We start from the raw sequence: 20,140 nt of genomic DNA on the forward strand, positions 1-20,140 counted from the left end.
TCCAGGACCTGCCTTTTGTCCTAAGCCTGCAAAGCTCCGCACTCCGAATGAAGCCTGTCTCCTTCCCCATCTCAACCTGGCGACAGGGTTCCTGCCATGTGATGGCCGTCCCCATGGCTCAGCCACTTCCCCCCTCAATTCCCTCCCCTTCTTTTGTTTCCTTTCCTTTATCTGTCTTAAGTACGTTTAGGTGTCAATTAAATTTGAAATATCTACATTTGTCAGCACTTGGTTTTTGGCCAACGTGATGTGCTGCTGATTTGTCCAGGCATCCTGACACATTGGTAGGGGGGAGGGAAAGCCCCCGAAATGCAGATTGTCCTCATTAAAACCGAAGCAGCAACTCTCCTAATGGTAGGCAGCGCCGTGGAGCGCGTCTTCGGCTTTATTGCGCCGTGATCCTGACATGATATTTAAAAAGGAACAGCCACGGCTGTCAGCACTGTCATATGCTGGCGCTAACCGGAGACATGTTAAACTAAACATTAGAAGGAGATCAGCAAGCCATCTGCATGGGAACTTGGTGAAAAGATTAGGGAGGCAGGAGCCCCAGCAGTCATGTAGAGAGCTGAGGGCTGGTGCTGTGACAGACAGGTCCCTTACCCCCCCCCCCACCCCTGCAAAGTTCCCACTGCCGCTCGCCCGCCTCAGCAGTTCCCACTGCTGCGACCGCCTTTCCAGAGACAGCTCTTTGTGTGTGAAATGCGAGCGAGTGGTAGGTGGCAGTCGGCAGGAGAGAGAAGCCGAATTGGGTTAATGAGGGAAGAGGCTCACACCGGATTCAGCTGCCGCAAGCTAATGAAAAATTTACACTTGGACATTTCCAAGCACTCGTCCCTTCCCCTCTTCAACCAAAATCCCATCCTGGTGCTGAAATTTGAAGCAGGTTGCTGATGGCATCCACTTTGTCATAAGAGGCAGCCTTTCAGCAGTGGTGGCTGTTTCTTGGGTAGTCAAACTATTTTGGTGGGATGGCTTTCTGGTGATCTGTTCATGTCTTTGATAATTTTTTGGGTCATGCAAAATATATTGGCCCTCCATCTGACTCCTCCCCTGCCTTCAAGCATCATGTGAGCTTCATCACAAGTGGGCTCTCTTTCACCAGGAAAGGGGGGCTGTATATTTTGCCCCTCCACGGTTCTTTGGTTATGGCTGAGCCAAAATATAGCCTGAAAAGCACAACCTTGTGATTTCGCTGTTTCTTCATACTGCCTTCAGAACTAGTAATGGGAGGAATTAAGTCCAGGCATGCTTAGCTATACGTGCTGAATTAAGAGAAAGGAAAGGTGGGGAGGTTTTCCAGGGTGATGAGTGTGGTCCAGCACCAGTCCATTCAGAAATTCAGTGCTTCTCCAGGTCTTGCAGTTTCAGCCCCTGGTTACCTGATGACTAGAAAGAAGATATCCTTCTTGAATGATGTTCTAGTCCAGTCCTAAGGGAGAATTCACCCAAGAGCTAAAAACAACATTCATAAATAATTTAAAACAACTAACGCTAGAACTCAGGGACTTCTGATGAAGCTGAATGTTGGAAGATTCAGGGCAGAGAAAAAAGTATTTCTTTATGTGGCACATAGTTAAAACTGCAGGAGGCAGTGACAGCCCCCAATTTGGATGACTTTTAAAGATAAGACAGATTTTTATGGAGAAGGCTACCAATGGCTGCTCCATGGACAGAGGCAGCGATGCTTCTGAATGCCAGCAGCTGAAAACCACAGGAGGGGAGAGGATTGCTCTTGCACTCAAATCCTGCTTGCTGGTTTCCCACTAAGGTGTCTTGGCGGCCACGGTGAGGATACTGGACCAGATGGGCCCTTGGCCTGATCCAGGCCTCAGGGCTCTTACGTCAGCTTACAGTCAGAAAAAGAAGTTCACTCATCAGTGGACCTTTCTGGTGTTGTTGTGTTAGACCTCGATGTGTTGTGGTCTTGCCTTAGTCTTGTACTCTGCAAAAGCAGCACCAAAGTAGTGATTCGCAGGCAGTGCAGCTGCTTTGCATGCAGAAGGTCTCAGGTTCAGGTTCTCCTGGTCTGGCTGGGAGAGACTCCTTTCTGAAAGAGCCGTTTCCAGTCAGTGTGGGCAGAACTGAGCTACATGGCCTCCGTGTTCCATCGTCTGAATAAGCCAAGAGACAACACCTTACAGGCCTTATGCAGTTCACTTCGTTCTGATGGAAGGGATTGCGAAATGCATAATCTTTGCAAGGCAAATATTGTCTGTCCCCAAACCCTGGGCTGCAAATTTCACAATACTGCTTTTCAACAGATTTCCCTAAATTTTCCACTTCAGGGTGTTGCATGTACAACTGCAATGCATATGAATCTAAAGGAGGGGGTTAAGGGGTGATATGATAGCCATGTTCAAATATATAAAAGGATGTCACATAGAGGAGGGAGAAAGGTTGTTTTCTGCTGCTCCAGAGAAGCAGACACGGAGCAATGGATCCAAACTACAAGAAAGAAGATTCCACCTAAACATTAGGAAGAACTTCCTGACAGTAAGAGCTATTTGACAGTGGAATTTGCTGCCAAGGAGTGTGGTGGAGTCTCCTTCTTTGGAGGTCTTTAAGCAGAGGCTTGACAACCATATGTCAGGAGTGCTCTGATGGTGTTTCCTGCTTGGCAGGGGGTTGGACTCGATGGCCCTTGTGGTCTCTTCCAATTCTATGATTCTATGATACCTCGGTTTATGAACTTAATCCGTTCCGGAAGTCCGTTCTTAAACCAAAACCGTTCTTAAACTGAGGTGCATTTTCCTTAATGAGGCCTCCTGCCGCCGGTGCCCTTCCACCGTTTGGATTCCGTTCTTAGAACGAGGTAAAGTTCACAAACTGCGACACTATTTCCTGTTTTGCGGAGTTCGTAAACCGAATTGTTCTTAAATTGGACTGTTCTTAAACCGAGGTACCACTGTAGGTGGATTAATAAAAAACAGAATTAAAAAATGTTGGTTATTCATGGCCTTTTAGTGCAAAAAGTTGCATTGGCTGATTTAGGAATTGCCGCAAAACCTTCATGCTTAACAGATTCCGTTTCCTCTGGGAACTTCTCCTGCACAGGCTCCTTTGACATGAGCAGCAGTGCATGTTTGGCACATCCAGCCCCCTTTCCAATAAAACACCTTGTGGAGCATATTCTTAGCTGCTGCCTGCCCTGTTGAGATCCACTGAAGTGAGATTGTTTTCTGTGACTGTAGAATCCAGCTCTGGACCTCAGAAATGGCACATGCTTTACAAATCCTTGTGTATGAGAACACCCCAACCGTTATGTTTTCTCTGGAAACATCCAGACATGTGGGTTGTAAAACTTGTCTGTGTGTAGGCAGAGCACAGAGCATCCACTGACAAGGCAGATGTATTTTTTATAATAATAAATATTTTAGTGATGCGTCACAGCTGAAAAGACAACTCAACTTGTTTTGGAGGAGAAAACTTTGAGCTACCATCTCCAGAAGAACTGACATGGACGCTATTTGTGGTACCAGTTCGCACCCATAAACCCACCTTCTTCTTTTCTGTTTTTCCTCTCGGGATCATGTAGAGCAGCATTGTCCAGCGCATTAATCGAAATTGACTGGTAGATTGTGGGATTGGTTCTCGTCGATCTCTCTCTCTCTGTCTCTCTGAAGGAGAAGCAAGTGGGCATGAGGCGGGAGAAGGCGTATGCAGATGGAGGGGCCGGGAAAGAGAGAGAGAAGCCCTGTGTGCTGGCTCATCAAGAGAAAGGGCTGGTTTGGGTCCAGAGAGAGAGATGGTGCTGGACATTCCAGGATCCAGCCCTTGAGGAGAGGACTGCCGTGCCCTCCCCTCCCATTGTAAACCAACGAGGGAGGAACCCTACGTGGCTGCTGCCATCCCACCCACTCTGCTCCTCTCGGAGGGATTTACCGTATTTTTCGCTCTATAAAACACACCTGACCATAGGACGCACCTAGTTTTAGAGGAGGAGAACAAGAAAAAAAAAATTCTCTCCCTCTCTGCGCAGCGCCCCTTCCGCAAAGCGGCAGGAGAAACGGAGCCCCTTCCATTTCTCCTCCCGCCAGGGGCGCCGACTTATAAAAAATATTGGGGGGGGGCCATACCAACTTATAAAAAATATTGGGGGGGCCCAAGACCTCCAAACCGCTGCTGCTGGGGGAACGAAAGGGGCGAGCCCCGGGCTGCCCCGACCTTAAGTGAACCTGTGAGGGCCCGCCCTTTGCGGCAGCCGATTGGCTGCCGCCGTGGGCGGTGAATATTAATGATGTATCATTTTTGTGCTTCATCTGTGGCCACAGACATGTGATCTGATGGTGAATTTGGGGTGACCCAATGAAAAAATCCTGAGAATCCCTGTGGATCCATGCTTTGTAACCACGTTTTTGCACCATTGCAGCCCCAGGCAACAGTGGGTGTGTGATTTTTGGGGAGCAGGCTGTAGCCATGGACATGCTATGTGCTCTGATGGTGAATTTGGGGTGACCCAATGCAAAGATCCTGAGGATCCCTGTGTATCCATGCTTTTTAACCACATTTTAAGTGGGGAGGGAAGGAAAAACACAACGGACAAGGAGCACGAGAGGGGTGTGCAGAGAAGCAGCTGGCTAAGAATGCAGGGGAGGGGTATAACGGCAGGGAGGAAGGGAAGGCAAAAGTTTTCCCTCACCTACCCACCCAAGCCAGCCAGCTCGCACGCTCGCTCTCTCTCTCTCCCTCCCTCCCTCCCTCCCTCCCTCCCTCCCTCCCTCCCTCCTGCATGTTTTCAGCAGCACTCTGCTTTCCCCTCTCCTTGCCTGGAGGGGAGGGGCTTTCCCTGCTCTTTGTTCCGTTTGAGCAAACACAGCAAGGAAACAGAGGAAGGTGGGCAGTAAGACCCTGAGGCAGAATGCAGGAAAGCAGCCGCTTCCTCTTTTCAGGTTTCCCTTCTCCGACGCGCGGTTTGATTTTTGCCTGATTTTTCGGCTCCAGGGACCACACATTCACTCTATAACACGCTCTATAACACGCGTGTTATAGAGGGGAAAATACGGTAATAATTTTCTTAAATTATTGGGGGGGGCGGAGCCCCCCCAAACGAATTTTTGAGGGGGCTCGGGCCCCCTCAGGCCCCATGGAGTCGGCGCCTATGCCTCCCGCTTCACTGAAGGGGTGCTGTGCAGAGGGAAAGCTGTACAGTGCCTCTCCAGCGAAGCGAAGCCAGGAGAACAAGAGGGATTGGTGCGTACCAACCCCTCTTGCTCTCCTGACTTCCACGAAAGCAACGCGAAGCCTCCGGAGCGCAGCGGGAGCTCTCCCGCTGCGCTCCGGAGGCTTCGTGTTGCTTTTGCTGAAGCCATGGAGCCTGCATTTGCTCCATAAGACACACACACATTTCCCCTTACTTTTTAGGAGGGAAAAAGTGCGTCTTATAGAGCGAAAAATACGGTGCTTCCGAGAAGACATACAAGGGAATCGGGCCGAATGCATTGATGGGAAAACAAAACAAAAGTCCTACGTGGTATGCAGCGTGTCCCCCTCCTCCCCCCAAAAAACACCCCGCCCTTTATCTACAACCCCTTTTTCGTGCTAGTCATTTGCAGCAGCAGACGAGACCTTGGGAGAGGTGTGAGGCTCTTTGCTCTCTCGCTACCTGCAGCTGCAGCACTGGGGCCCTGCCTGCCTGGACGGCTAACTCAGAAGGCAAAAGAGCAGGGAGGTTGGGTGGGTGGGCGGGTGCAGCCGTGTGTGCTGGCTCCTCAGAGAGAGAAAGGGCTGGTTTACTCGAAAGGAAGGGGTGGCGTGGATCCAGGAGAAAGGGCTTCTACAGGTTCTGTCCAGTTCTTAAGGTGGTGCTCGAAGGCTGTCAACTCTGCAGTTGAGCTTGCCCAGTTTCTGTTTCAAACTATGGGGGAAGCCGCTGTGGTTGACATGTGCCCCTGACTCATTTGAAAAACAGCAAGAGTCCTGGGGTACTTTAAAGACTTAACACATTTATTATGGCATGAGTTTTTGTGAACAACAGTCCGTGCATCATGTTCTGATTATGTAGGACCCTGTCCTCAATTATTTTCTTATGTTATTACAAGTATACAAAGCATGTGTTTTTAAAAATATATTGACTTATGATGAACTTTTCAGGTTTTATGGAAGCAACTATCATTGGTTATTATTTTTATCATAAGCTCAGAATGACAATGGGAGAGTGTGGTAGATCACTGCCAGTTTTGATACTGGATGGTAGATCTCAGCCTCCTTGAAGCAGGACTTGCCTGGTGTGGAGAAATGCCACTCTGAGCCAGGTTGTACACAAACCTGCAGCCACTTCCATTATAGCAGTAGGTGTAAATGGTGCCACCACAGTGGTGGAAACAGGTTCTGCCTTTCTCCACGTTCAGCTTTCTGTATAGAGAGAGGGTACTTGAGAAGAGAATACCAGCTTATTTTTTGGACTGGAACATGTGCATGCTTTTCTCAGCCCTCTTTGGCTAACCCCACCCTCTCAAGCAGGCACCGGTTCTGGTTGGCATTGCCTGAAGGAGAGGTGATCACCTGTCTGAGTTCCTCCCAGGGGAATGTGGCTGAGATGACTTAAGTTTCTGACAGGACCTGCATGCCAGAGATTATCACGGGCTCCAGTATTTTTCCATTTTGCCATCGGGGAACTTTTCCTGCTGTGATCTTGTCAGACAAAGTCTTTCCATTTATGCAGCTGGAAGCCTGTCTTTGTGCTTTTGTAAGGTTGATTTTGACCTGGGGTACAGCATTCTAGGTGGGGGCTGAGGTGGAGTATGGGATAGTAGCCAGAATATAGTAGGGCTCCTTGAGTTTCTTTGCCCTCCACCTCTTACCTGAAGTCAGCTCCCCAGGAGTGTATAAAAAGACAATCTTTACTTAAACTTTCCTCCCTATAAGCTATGTCCTTCCTGAATGCAGCTACCCAGTTCAGAAACATAGAAACTTTTGACATTTTTGTGTGTGTTAAGTTTTTCTTTCCTTCTGCAGGTTCAATTCAGTAACTTTCTTTCTTTCTTTCTCCTTCCTTCCTTCCTTCCTTCCTTCCTTCCTTCCTTCCTTCCTTCCTTCCTTCCCTTCCTTCCTTCCTTCCTTCCTTTTCTCTCTTTCTCTCTCGTTTCCTTCAGCTTGGTAAAGCCTACACGCCACTATACGGTCTTTCTCTCAGAGGACTCTTCCGGCGATGAGTTTCCGCAGGAAGATGACCCCGGCTCCGCCTTCTCTGACAGCTTCCTCTTCTCTGCTCCCTTTGAATGGTCTATACCTTGACTCTTTGCTGCACTAGCCAGAGCTGCTCCCCTTCCATGCTTGGGGCACCCCACTGATGTATTAGTCTTTCCCTTGCTTGGGTGTTTCTGTGGCACGTGTCATGCATGTGTGTGTGTGCATATGAGCATGTCTCCTGCACAGCTCTTGTCATGGACTTCCAGGCTTTGCTCTTCTCCCAGCACCGAATGTTTCTGCATGTTTCTGTGCTGAGTCGTGCTTCTTAATGCACCTTCCGGGCTTCCAGGTAGTCATTGCCCCCTCATCACCATGTTTTCTTGGTTTAGGGTTATTAAATGTGTATAGCACTTCCCAATTAAAGAGTCTCAAAGCAATTTGCAAGGAAGGAAATATCAAATAGCGAAATTACAAAAAAACCCCACAACTTTAACAATATACTATATTGGTGCTGCCCAAAACAATTAGGAGAATGAAAGCGTTTTTGCTTGGCACCAAAACACTGTAAAGGGAAGCTTTCCATGAATGGGGAGTGGCTACAGAGAAGGTCTGTTCTCGCATTGCCACCCTGTGGACCTCCCTTAGAGATAGCATGCAGGGAAGGGCTTTAGGTGGTCCAGGAATGTTCATATGGGGAAAAGTGCTCCTTTATCTATATTAGCCCCCGGCTGCATAAGGCTTTCAGGGTAAAAACCAGCCCCTTGATTTGGACTCAAAAAATAATGGGCAGCTAGTGCAGTCTAGCCAGTACTGGTGCTATATTTTCACACCTTCCTTCTTGTTCTGCAGAACCATCTGGCATCTTCCTTCTGTACTCACTGTCATTTCCAAACCATCTTCAAAGGCACCTCCATGTGTAACACATGGCAGTGCTATAGTCTAGAGGTTACCAGAGCACAGGCAACTGAAGCCAGGCTTTCCATGTCCAGAGAGGGTTGTGGCTGGTCTGCCAACCTCAGCTGGCAGAAGGTACTCAGGGCCATGATTTGTACCTCTGATGATAAGGTTGGATCCAAGAGTAACACCCGCCTCCAGCCTGCCCCCCATCCCTGCCAAAGCTGCACACCTACTCCTTCAATGGGAGTGCCGCCCCCTCCAGAACATAATGCATTGCATTGGCCAGCAGTGCTGCAGTCTTACCTGGATTGTGCTTCATCCAGTCTGTTACCGAGCCCGGGTACCAATTCAGCACATCCACTGACCCATGTGCTTGAGTTGTAAACAAACAGAGTTGTGTGTCATCAGCACACTGATGACAACACTTTCCAAAAATGACCTCACTCAGCTAGAGGGATGAGATCAAACTCTCTGGAATCCCAGATTGATTCTCCATGGGGTCAAGCAGCTTCCCCAAATCACCACCTTCTGGAGTTGAGCATCCATGTCAAAATGGAACCAGTGCAAAGCAGTGCCCCCTGCGGCGAACTCTGGGAGTCTCCCCAGGACAGTACCATGGTCAGTGGTGCAGAAAGCAGCCAAGAGGTCAAGGAGAATCAACAGGGGCACACTCCATCTTCTCCCAACATAGGTTGACGTTCTGCACTTGGGTACCTTGTAGGTGACATACAAGTCATCTCCATACAAGTGTGTGTGTGTGAGAGAGAGAGAGAGAGAGAGAATGCCTGTTGCAGAAAATTCTGCTGGCTAAAGCTTCCGGTCCCCCCACAGGCAACTCTGTGTTGCGCCCGGCGGTAATGAGGCATCCACCGTATCTGAGCAAACTGCGTTTCCTTCTCTAATGGGGGATGGAACGAGCCACCCTTTGCTAATGAGTTTGCAGGGTGCAGTTTATCAAGGTGCCAGAGAGAGACGAGGGCTCCCTTGCTTTGCTGCTGTTTCCTGGTGCCTCTCCAATGTTTTCCTCAATCTGAAGCCTTGTTTAAAGGGCACGGTGAGACTGGCTGCCAGTCAAATGCCAATCACCATAAAAATGCATGTCAGTTTATGGTGTTAATTGGATGCGCATTGCGCTGCCTCTCCCTCGCATGTGGAGCCGACATGCAAATCGCAGGGTGTTCAAGGCCCATTTGCCAAGGTACGCAGGACCAATGCTGGTTGGTGCTCAATGAGCCCACAATAGATTCTCTCTCGCCCATAATGGACCATGGTATCTCTTGATAAGGTGACACTGGTTTAATCATTGATGCTTACCTCAGCAAAGGCACCAGGAACGCCTTGCACGGAGTCAGCCAGAGCGAAGGGAGCTGAGCTGTGTCTCTGGAACAGCAGAGCAGGGACCCTGCCTGGGAGGGATGTGTGATGTGCAGTTTCATGTGCAAGTGTGTTGGGACTGCGTTCCCCATCTCACAGGCTTTGTATCTGGTTCCAAAGGCCCCCTCAGGATAATGGGGTCTGATGTTCCCTGAGTTTCCCCCATCGGGGGCCAGTACAGATTCACTTCCTCCCTCAATGCATTCAAAGTGCCACCCACATGGATGCCAGCCTCCTCTTCCCCCCCAAACTGCCCTGGCTCCTTGACCTTTTCCCGTCTCCACTGGTTTGATTGTGATAAGTGCATGTCTTAGTCTGTAAAGGAGTTTGTCAGCTACAGTTACTACCTTATTGCTCTTACGAGGCACGTAAAACATCAAAATCTGCTCCCATTTTAAAAGCCTGGATGTGTTACACTGAAGTTAATGTGGCATCAGCGTTCAACCATTGCTGACTGGCATAAATCTTAATCTTTGCTCTCTCTTTTTTTCCAAACGCAGTTTTGGAACTTGTGAAAGGGTCCAGGCTAGCCTTGCTTTCAGGTGGTCTTGTATTTGAAAGCAAGAGCCTCATCTCCGACCCGGGAGATGTTTTAGACGTGTGGACCTACCAAAGTGACTTGAATTCCTGCTGGCTTTTTCTTACTATGAAGTGGGTTGGTGAATTCTTTAGCCGTAGTACACTAAGCTGATGAAATTTTCCTGCCCTCCAGGCCTCAGCCTTACCGTGCCCTGAAGGAGTCCAAGAGCGCAGAGAGCGCAGAGAGTGTCAACCCTGAGAGGCCTCCAGATGCTGGAAGTGCTGCCCCACCCACACCAGACAGCCCTGTGGAAATCAGCCTTCTGGGAGGCATATTCTCGGGGCTGGAGATAGAGCCTCCATCCCAGCTGCTCAGCCAAGCCAAGAGCTTGGAAGACTTGAGGATCCCCAAGGATGAAGGGGACCAGCAGAGGACCTTTGACTACCAGGTATGTTGCTTGCTTCTGGGGGAACAGAAAAGCACAATGCGTGGAGCTGTGGAGAAAGGGGGGAAGGGGCATGGACGCAGAGATTGGATCAGGGCCTGGGGAAGGGGGCCTTACCACATAAGTCAGGTGGCCTGGAGGAAGAGGAAAGGTGGGGTGGCTCACATGGGAGGAGAAAGTGATGCTTCCAGGAAGGCTTTGTCTCAGTGGATTGGAGGAGGGGAAAGATGAGAGAGATCCAGGTAGAGGGAGCATCGCAGCAGGAGAGGGGGGAAGTGATGGAGAGCTCTTCCGATTCTATGATTCTGTGACCTGCTGTGTGCTTCCTGGCAGCGGATGGATCCTGGCTTTTCCGAAAAGAGCTGGATTTCTCCAGGGATGAAATTTGCTCACCCCTACAAGCAGCTGTGGGGCCTGGGCCAGGATGACATGGCCATTCCCACAAAGTATTCCCAAAGCTCCCCGGAGAGGCCCTTGGCTCCTCTTGAGAACATGTCTTCCGCCCCATGGAGGCCGCGGAGCAGAGACTCTATCCTGGATCTCCCCGAGAAGGACGTTGGGACCTCGGCTGGCACTCAAGGCAACATCACAATCCCACGGCCGCAGGGCAGGAAGACACCAGAGCTGGGCATCGTTCCGCTGCCACCTGCACCCAGACTTGCCAAGCAACAGGCACTGCTTGAAACCGCAACCTGCCTTGCAGGACCCAGTGACCTGGCTTCAGAGCTCATGCTGGACACTTTTGCACCAAGAAACATCTCTCTGGACCCTGAATTCAGGCAGCCTGCTGGTTTTGCCACTCACCAGCACCAGCTCTTGCCCAGCAGTGGCCATGGAACACAGATGCTTCAGCCGGTCAAGGTCTGTGTGGAGGACACGAGCAGCAACAATGACTCTCTCCTTGCCTTCCTAGATCCATTGAAAGCAGGGAGTTGTCAAGAGATGAGCTTCCAGCCCAGCGCCAGAAGCCTGCTAGGGTCATCATCTCCCAATCTCACAACTGGTTTCCCTACAACAGCAGGTGACCTCATGCCACCCGTGCCGGCAACACTTGGTCAGCCACTGGGATACCCTCCCTCTGCGGCACCATTTGGGCAGGCATCTCTCAACCCGTTTGTGCAGGCCACGCCAGCACCTGTCCCGTTGTCCCTGGTCAGGCCCCCTGGCAGCCCTTTTGCTCCTTCCCTAGGCCATGCTTACAGCTCCAGCATTATCACATCACACTCCACCTTCTATCAGCCCCAGAGGCCTCCTCCAAACCCTCTGACGCTGTCCATGCCTAACCTTTTTGCCCAGTCTCCAGCAGCCCCAATGCAAAGCCAGCTCCCTTCCCAGAGCAATACCCTGCAGCCAGCAAAGCTTTGTGGCTCTTCCAAAATTCGAACATTGCCCCTGACCCATTCTGCCTCGAAACTAGAGACCAAGACGAGGCTGGCTGCAAGGCCCAGTGACCTTCCGCTCGTTCCCCCCAAGGCCAAAGCTGTAGAGTCAGTGTTACTCCCTAGCCAACCTCAGGCTACTAAAGACCCCTTTGAAGACTTGCTAAATAAGACAAAGCAAGAAGTTTCCGTCACCCCAGGTAAAGTGGAACAGATGAGAAGGCAGTGGGAAACATTTGAGTGAGTGAATCTTCCGGTGGGAGGGGGCCTTCATTCCCGTTAAGTTGTGTGTTGAGCCAGTATAAAAGCACCAAACTCCACTGGAGCAGAAGGGTTAGTCAGCCAGGAGCTACTACCTGCACTCCAACTCCTCTTGGTAGGATGTCCTGGCTAAACACTGTTAGGATCCCCCTGAAACCTTCACTGGCTCCCTTCCCATGGATTACCGTCATCCTTTAAGCCTTCAGAGTAGCTGAAGAAGAAAACACTGGGGTGGGGTAGATAAGTCATATTCCCAAGCTTCCAAATTTCGTCAAAGTATCTTCTGAACTGGAGAGTGTTCAGTTGTCAAGAGGTATTTTCTTGCAGCCACGGCCCTCTCTCTTCCTGCACCCACTAGGGTCCACTTCCTCACCAATGTGATCAGTATTGAATTTGGGAGTCTTTCCTGTGTTTTCACAGGCCGCGAATCATGTTTTGCTTCCAGGTCTAAATGCAGGTATAAAGACGGGATGAATTTGCCACTGGACTTTTGAACCCCCGGGACTCTTTGTTAATAGCTTCTTCCTCATTCCAGTGCACTTTTGATTTAGTGGACATGTGGCTCTTTGAACTCCCTGCACTGTTCCCCCACCCCCCACCCCACAACCTCTGCACACATCGGGGAACCCATTCGCAAAGGGGTCCCTGCTCCCCTCCCAGTTTCTCTGTCGATGTTGGAGAGCACCACACTGCTGGGTTGCTAGGAGGGCAAGCACCTTTTCAGGCTCATCAGAGAATTGGAATCACCAGCAGTGGACCTGTTTAGAGCAAGACACACGATGCCCCTATCATGGTTCCCCAAAATCTTATATAACTGTGTGTGAATATTATATAATATTATATAATATTATATAGATCTATAGATATATATATATGTTACTAGGTGGCAGTACTTCGAGTAGATGTAATCGTACCTTATCTTATTACCAAAAAGGGGGACGACCAAGGTGTAAAGAGTTCTTGTTTGTGGTGAGCAGCAGCAAAGCATCCCAAAGTTAAAACTGTAGAGCACAGGGGGACAAGTGTGGGCTTTTCACAGCATGTTTTAAATCTGAGTGTAAACTGCTCTTCAGTAAAAGCGGCTTTTTCCAACCTGGTTCTTCCCAGGTGTTTTGGGCTGCAAATTGTTTCAACCCTGACCAGCACAGTTGTGTGATGCTGCCCAAAAGCCACCTGGGGGGTGCCAGGAAGGGCAAGGCTGCTTAGGAGCATAAAGAAGGCAGCCCGATTCCTCCTCCCTTGCCATCCCTTGCTAGGGAGCCACGTTGCTGCGTCCAGCTTCCTTTTTGAGCAAAGAACACACAGCCAACGCCAGTTTGATCACCACCAGAACGTTGCAAACCAACTACAAAGCCTACTGCTGTGTTTGCCCTGGGCCTTTTGCAGCCCTGGAAATATCAGCAGTTAATAGAGCAGTCTGTTTCATTTGGCCACTTAAGTTTTTGAGTTTTAAAAAACTTGGCTGAATTAGATTACCACCACCCCATAAAAAACCACACCTTTGGGACCGTGATTAATTTGCCACCGAATCTGTATACACCTGAAGTCACCTGCACACACAGGGGAAGGCCAGTCTCTGCCCCTTTCCTCTCCAGTGTATGCTGCTGCTGCTGCTGTCGCCACCTTTGTTTCTGTGACCTCCTTGCAGTTTCCTTCCTGCTGCTGAAGTGTTATTGAGGTTTCTTTCTCCATGCTTGAGCCTGTACAGTGCAAGAACGTATTTTGATTCCTTCAGATGCTGACTGTCAGGGGACACCTCTTGGCACTGTGTTCATGTCATCACACTTCTGTCAAGTACTGTTGCTTCTACTAGGCATTCTGTCTGGTTTGTATTATTTCTTTTTTGCTGGTGTGGGTGGGTGGGGAAAGATGTTTTGATATTGCCTAGTTCTGAATAGTAAAATATTTAAAGCGCACTAAGCAGGAGAGTGCTGGTCTGCTTCATACAGGCTTGGGGTGTGTACTGGGGGAAGTCAGGGGACAGTGCTATCCTCCAGTTCCAGCTTGCAGGTGCCCAGAGCTATTGCTAAGTGACCACTGTTAGGATGCTGGCCTTTTGATCTGGCTCAACAAAGTAGCATGTGGTATTTTTAAGGCAGCATCTGGTTCGTGACTTCATGCAAGGCCTGATCAGCCAAGAGTATCAGTAGCTTGCAGGGAGGGATTAGGGCTGCCAGCTGCTCACCACATGTGAATCCTCTCAACCCTATATGGTGATCTTCCTAGCCTCCAAGCCAAGCATAGGCAAACTTGGCCCTCCAGGTGTTTTGAGACTACAATTCCCATCATCCCTGACCCTGATCACAGTTGTAGTCCCAAAACATCTGGAGGACCGAGTTTGCCTATGCCTGCTCCAAGCTCTCAGGACTGTCCCCAGGCCATATCGCCCTTGCTTCATGACATCTCCAAGTGTTTTTTCCTGCCTGGGATGTGTCCCTGAACTCTGATCATGCCTCCTGGTTGCCTGGATGGAAGGTAAGAGCGGGACACGTGGATTTGTGCAGAAACTAGCGTAGTCTTCAAAGGAAAAGCAGACGTCAGTTGCTCCACCCATCTTTGCCTCTGGCAAAAAGACACATGGCCCCCAGAATGTTGCCCAGTAAGGAATGTGGGCCTTGGGCGGAAAAGGGCTCCCCACTCCTGGATGTGATCTCAGTTGTATGAGTATTTGTGGTTCTACCTTTACTGCAGTTCAAATCCTACTTTTAAAGTGAGCAGCAGCTTGGGTAGGCAGAAAACTGGGTTGGCAGGTGAAAGAAACCAGCCCCTTCACTATTCTGCCTAAGGAATGAACTGCAGTCACTGGTCAAAGTGCAAACTTGCCCCCTTTCTATGAGTGGGCTGTCACAGTTCTGCCCTTAGGTAGCCTGGGGTTCCAAGCGGCATATATTGCCAAAGGGAGTTGAGCAAAGCATGTACAGTTCAGTCCCTCTTACGACACACCACAGTTCCTCATTCCTGCTTACCACCTATCAAAATAGGTGTGGCAGGGGCTCCTCCACCTATTGTGCATCCCACCTGTAATGTTTTATCCGTTTTCTGAAATATAACTTAAGAGTTAGGCACCTCCTACATTAGTTTTCTTCTAGGGATTGGGATAGTGGAGAAAACCAGTTTTGAGGCACTGACAGAAACAAGGGGGGGAAGATGTGAGTGTCTCAATGAATTCAGTGTTTTAAAGAAGCAAATTGTGTTGGTTGGGATGGAAAGAAGGGATTCAGGTGGCAAAAACTGCCTAACCACATTCTGGGAAGGACAGCAGCTGATAACGTGAAACAACTGAGCAAGGTGCTTTGAAGGCTCAGTTTGGCCTTTGCAGCAGAACATCCCCTTTGTCACGGCCAAGGGGAAGCCCCTGAGCATGCTGCCAATGCCATCTTCTTCTGTCTATATGAAGTTGAACTCAGACCTTTTAAAAAGCAGGATGGGGTTTTCATCAAATAGATCATTGGTCAGTAATGCTACTTAAATGAAGTATTTGAACTGAACATGTGCAAGCATGCCCAAACCTTATTGCCAGTGGGAAGTAAGAGCAAAGTTTAGAGAGGGCCGCCTTTGTGCTGAATGGGCCCCTCCCTGCCCTTCTAACTGGCCCTTCGTACTTTTCTCAGCCCATGCTCCCAGCCCTCCTCAAATGCTTCCGCCTGGCTAGAGTGTGTCCGTGGCTCTTGGTTGCTTGCATGGAGAATGCAGAGGGGTGCATTTGCAGTGTGCATGCAGGAGATGAATGCTAGCTTTAGCATGACTTCATTGTATGACAGCAAGAGCCACAACTGTTGCTGCACCCACTTCTGGCATGCTGAAACGAGGTTCGTCACCCCTGTAATAGGACCACAGAGGAGTACAAAAAAATGTTTCCAAGGTCATTCAGATGGGAATCTTGACACCACAATCCCATTAGAAATAGGAAAACACATCCTTCACTTCCTCCTCTGTGCTGTCATCGCCAGCCTCCTGGTGGACCTGACAATATCATTCCTTATTTTTGGCCTGTAAAGTGAAGCATTATCACATGCAACGGGACCTCAGGAGATACACAGGAAAGACACCTGGCAGCTGTGCCTGTTCCTCCTAGCCAAGATCAGAATGCTGAATTTACTGCTTGGCATCTTGTCTGCTGAGCATATTTAAATAGGATGGAAACTGGATGCAGATGGCCTCTAGCCATTGGCTGAGCTGTTCATAAACATTTAACCGGTGAAGGTGAAACTGTTAGTAATAATAAGCTTAGAATACGGTGCAGCCTGCTAAACTGTGAACGGCACTGGTTGCCTTTTCTCCCGCCCCTCCTCTTTCTATTGAAGCATGTGCATCATGCTTGAGTTGCTATGGAGCCGCTGTTTGCCCTGGGGGAGTTTCAGAAGCCCCATCAAACTCCCCTCAACTTTCTGATTGCAAATGCATTTCTTTGTGGAATGGTGAAAGCTGAACAAATAGATGCAAATTTTAATTACAACAATCACCAGTCTGGTTTAAAAAAAAAAAAAGGAACATACATAATCTGTAGCACAGCAGCTTTGTGAAAAAATATATCCAACATTAAATATCAAAAGTATGTTAAGTTCACAGTGGGGAAACAGAATAAAAAACATCCATAAATTAAACAGCAGAGAGGTTAAAAACACTGGTTTATATCTGTAGCGGAAGTTGGGCCTCTGTGATCCTCAGAGCTCAGGTGCAAATCTAAAAATAGGAGGGGGCAGACACGGAGTCATGACTTCTCATTCATGGCGGAGGACTGTTCTTTGAAGGCTGGTTCACAAACCTGTTTTGATGTGATATCGAAAGTAACTGGGCTCCTCTGCATGATTCGTTTTGGACATGTGTCTGACACAAGATGGTTCCTTGTTGCCACCTCCTGGAAAACTTCAGGTATGCGTTGTACCAAGTGCTGGTAAATACAAGGCTGGTTGCCACACCAAGCAGGTAGGTAAGGCGCTAGTCCAGATTCTGTGGGAGTGTCTCAGTCAATCCACAGTCACCCTACTACAAGGGAGGTCTTCCTTGGAAGGTGCAAACTGTTACTGGAGGATCCCCTCACAGCAAGTGTCTTTGCTTTTGCCCCAAAGTGCCCCACCTCCTGTTGACTCAGGGTTTGGGATCCATGGGGTAGAGGCAGTTCTACGATTCTTAGTCTGCTTCCTCGGCTGTAGCCCTCACCTCAGGAATTAATGATGCTCCTCACTTGCTTATTCCCCTTAAGAGGCCTCAGAGATTCTTGAGCAGGGTGGACAAGAAAATGCTGCTTTTGAGGCACAGGCCGTGTGGATCCTGCCTCATGCTCAAGGGAGAAAGTGTTCCACCCGCCTCCAAGGCTGAATCCTTTGGGAGAGAGGTGGTGTTCTACTTGGCTTGGCTTACCTGCCACAGCCACCTGTTTGAGCTCCCTCTTGCAGGCAACCTTCGTCAGGGCACCCTTGGTTCTCATTGTGCCATGCATGCTGAATGGTGTTGGGCTCCCTAACAGACTGCCAGGGAGGGTAGCGAAGGGCCTCATGGAGGGAAGCTGGACTAGCAGAATTCAGCCCTTGCGAAGCCCCACCAACACACTCACATGGAACCGCTGCTTCCCCAGCAAACCCGCTTACGTCCCTTCCAGCTCTACAGTTCTATGATTTTGACCCGACTCCCCTCTGCAACAGTGGATGGGCCTGGCCAGCTGCTTCCCTCTCACAGTCACGGTGGGAATTGTATGGAACGCATCCATTGGAAGAGGCCTGGCATTATGTGCTGCCCAGCCAAGGCTCACGGAGGGGGCTAGATTTCCTTTTCCTCCTCCTTTTGGATGTGTTGTGATTGCAGCAGCTAACACACTGAGGAAAGGAGGTGGGGTGGGAATGTTCATCTGAATCTGGTGGAAGAAAACTCTTAATTAATAGGAGTGCTGGGATCCTCCTACTAGTGATGGAACCCTTCCCCTGCAGCAGGATTTCCCTTTCCTCTTCTGGGGACCTAGCCTTGGTCACAAGCCTTCAGCTGTGTGTGTGTGTGTGTGTGTGTGTGTGTGTGTGTGTGTGTGTGTCTCAGTGTCCCTTCCAAAGGGTCGGGAGGTAGGGTGTGTGGCAGATTCCTCAGAGAGGGCTATGTGTCAGGCCAGCCCCTTGTGGAATCAGTTCTCTTTTGCACAGGTAGCATTTCTAAAATATTTACAGCAGAAGTACGAATCGTGTACTTCTGAGCAGCAGCAGCCAGGGCGCTCCCCCCCCCCCTTCAACAGTCTAAAGGAATTCACACTTCCCCTTATTAAGCTGGGCTTTGGTGCTTGGAGCAGATAAGTGTTTGCTAAAATATTTCTCACTCCTGTTGATGGTAATTGGACTGAAAACGCTAATGATTTTGGGCCGCAGTTGGCCATATCCACGCAGGTGCTCATCTTGTCTCGGGCGCAGGGTGCAGAAAGAGGAGCCAGCGCACAGCGAAAGGATGAGCTGGTCTTTCCTGTGGGGGTGGGGAGTTCAGTAGGAGGGTGTCTGATGCTCTCCTGCTCTGACCATGGCTACCAGAGGAGTGGGCGCTGCGTGGCTAGCCTTGTGCCAGTCCCCAATAGATATTAGAAGCGAATGCTGGGCAGCTTCCCTTTGCTGGATGGCTGTCCTCATCTGAGCAGCATCCCTCCCTCCTCTTGCTCTGGAGCGTTGAGCTGGAGCACGGCTCTACCACCTTTTCTGGTAGCTAATGCTGCAGGCCATACTTTCCCCTTGCGCTCCACAGGGATGGGAGTTGGAGAGGTTAGTTGTAGAGCCCATGCTTTGTTACAGAAGTTTCCCCAGCTCCACTCCCTGGCATTTCCAGATAGGACTGGGAATGGCCACTGCCCCCCACCCACAAAAAATTTCAGGAGTTGCTGCAAATCAGGGTGGACAATTCTGAGCTAGGTGAAACTTTGATCTGACAGGTTCCCACATTCCTCAACCTGACCACTGTCTGCTCCCTCTTCCTTCAGGATAAGGATTTGCCACCCCTTGCCCAGTACTTCTGCCTGCCCATGCAGCAGCACCTGCCAATCACATCCTCATTTTGTTCAGTTGGGGTGCAGAGAGTGACTCCTGCTCTTGTATGGCCCCCAACTAAAGAATGGGGGCTCCTGTAAGGTTGCCGCCCATCTCCAGAAAAATGGGATCATCCATTTACTTAGTTGTTTCTGGAGAAAAGTGTCACCTGTCCTTTAGCACATAGAATTGTAGATTTGGAAGGGACCCTGAGGATCATCTAGTCCAACCCCCTGGAGTGCAGCAGTATGTAGTTTGGACTTCAAACACGATGACTTTTTTATAGATTCGAGCTCAAAACAGAGGGTGGGTCTGGTGGGAGGAGAGAGAGCCTGAGCTTGTGTTGGTGGTGGCAGAGGGTGGGTCCATGAGGAGGAGAGCCCAGAGGGAGCCCTCATGGGCTGGGGGGGCAGGGGGGAGCTTGAGAGAGGGTTTTTCTCAGAAGGCAGAGGGGGTCTGGTCTAGTGCGGAAGAGTGCAGAAAGGACGGAGGGGGCAGACTTGGAAAGGGGGCGTTGCACAGCCCTGGTGGAGACTGGGGGAAAGAGGGTTTTTGCATGGGCAGAGGCGGAAAGCTCAGAGACGGAGACTCACGAGTCAGAAAGTGAGAGGGCCCCCCCCCGTTTTTTCATTGAATAAAACTCTAACCCCCATGTGCCATTCTAATGGATTGCTTTTAAGTCATTTCTGCATCAGGTAATTTTAACCCCTCATTCCCTGCGCCCCCCACCTGTCCCGTATTTTCCTCGACCTGTCCTTTATTTTGCCTGACTAAAAGTGACAACTCTAGGCTCCTGAGGCCCTCCTCCTGCTTTTGTGGAGTTTCTGGCTCGCATTAGCCCCCAGCCAGTATGACCAGGAGTCGGGGGGGGACCTGGAATCAAGGGGGACGTGAAGAGCCCCAGGATCTTTACCCTGCCTTAACTGGTTCACTGTCCTGCAAGCAAGATGCTTCACGCTCAGTTTGTAGCTGCTGTTTTCTTTGTTTTGGCTGATTGTTGTACATACATCTGCTTTTATTGCTCTTTTTCTTTTTAAACTGTTCTCATTCTTAGCAAGGAAACACAAGGACAAGAGTGTGACTAGGACAAACTGAAAATGAACAAAACCTGCAAGTTTCCCACCTTGGGAGATGAAAGGGGATT

The 20,140-nt window shown here is 49.7% G+C and overlaps 1 protein-coding gene across 5 annotated transcripts in view; it reads left to right on the plus strand.

Annotated features, from left to right (window-relative positions):
- DENND1A (DENN domain containing 1A) overlaps positions 1-13,923 on the plus strand; it is a 267,383-nt gene extending 253,460 nt beyond the window's left edge. For 3 of the 5 annotated variants that reach the window (XM_081896346.1, XM_081896347.1, XM_081896350.1), the window contains 3 exons: positions 7,095-7,223; positions 10,115-10,370; positions 10,701-13,923. In XM_081896346.1, the coding sequence (XP_081752472.1) occupies positions 7,095-7,223; positions 10,115-10,370; positions 10,701-11,990 (1,675 nt within the window). In that variant the 3' untranslated portion in view covers positions 11,991-13,923. The remainder of the gene's footprint in view (positions 1-7,094; positions 7,224-10,114; positions 10,371-10,700) is intronic. The other 2 variants (XM_081896348.1, XM_081896349.1) reach the window with 1 other exon arrangement.
- Positions 13,924-20,140: the final 6,217 nt, after the last annotated feature.

This window comes from Podarcis melisellensis, assembly GCF_964234715.1.
Source record: "Podarcis melisellensis genome assembly, chromosome: Z".
NCBI classification, from domain to species: Eukaryota; Metazoa; Chordata; class Lepidosauria; order Squamata; family Lacertidae; genus Podarcis; species Podarcis melisellensis.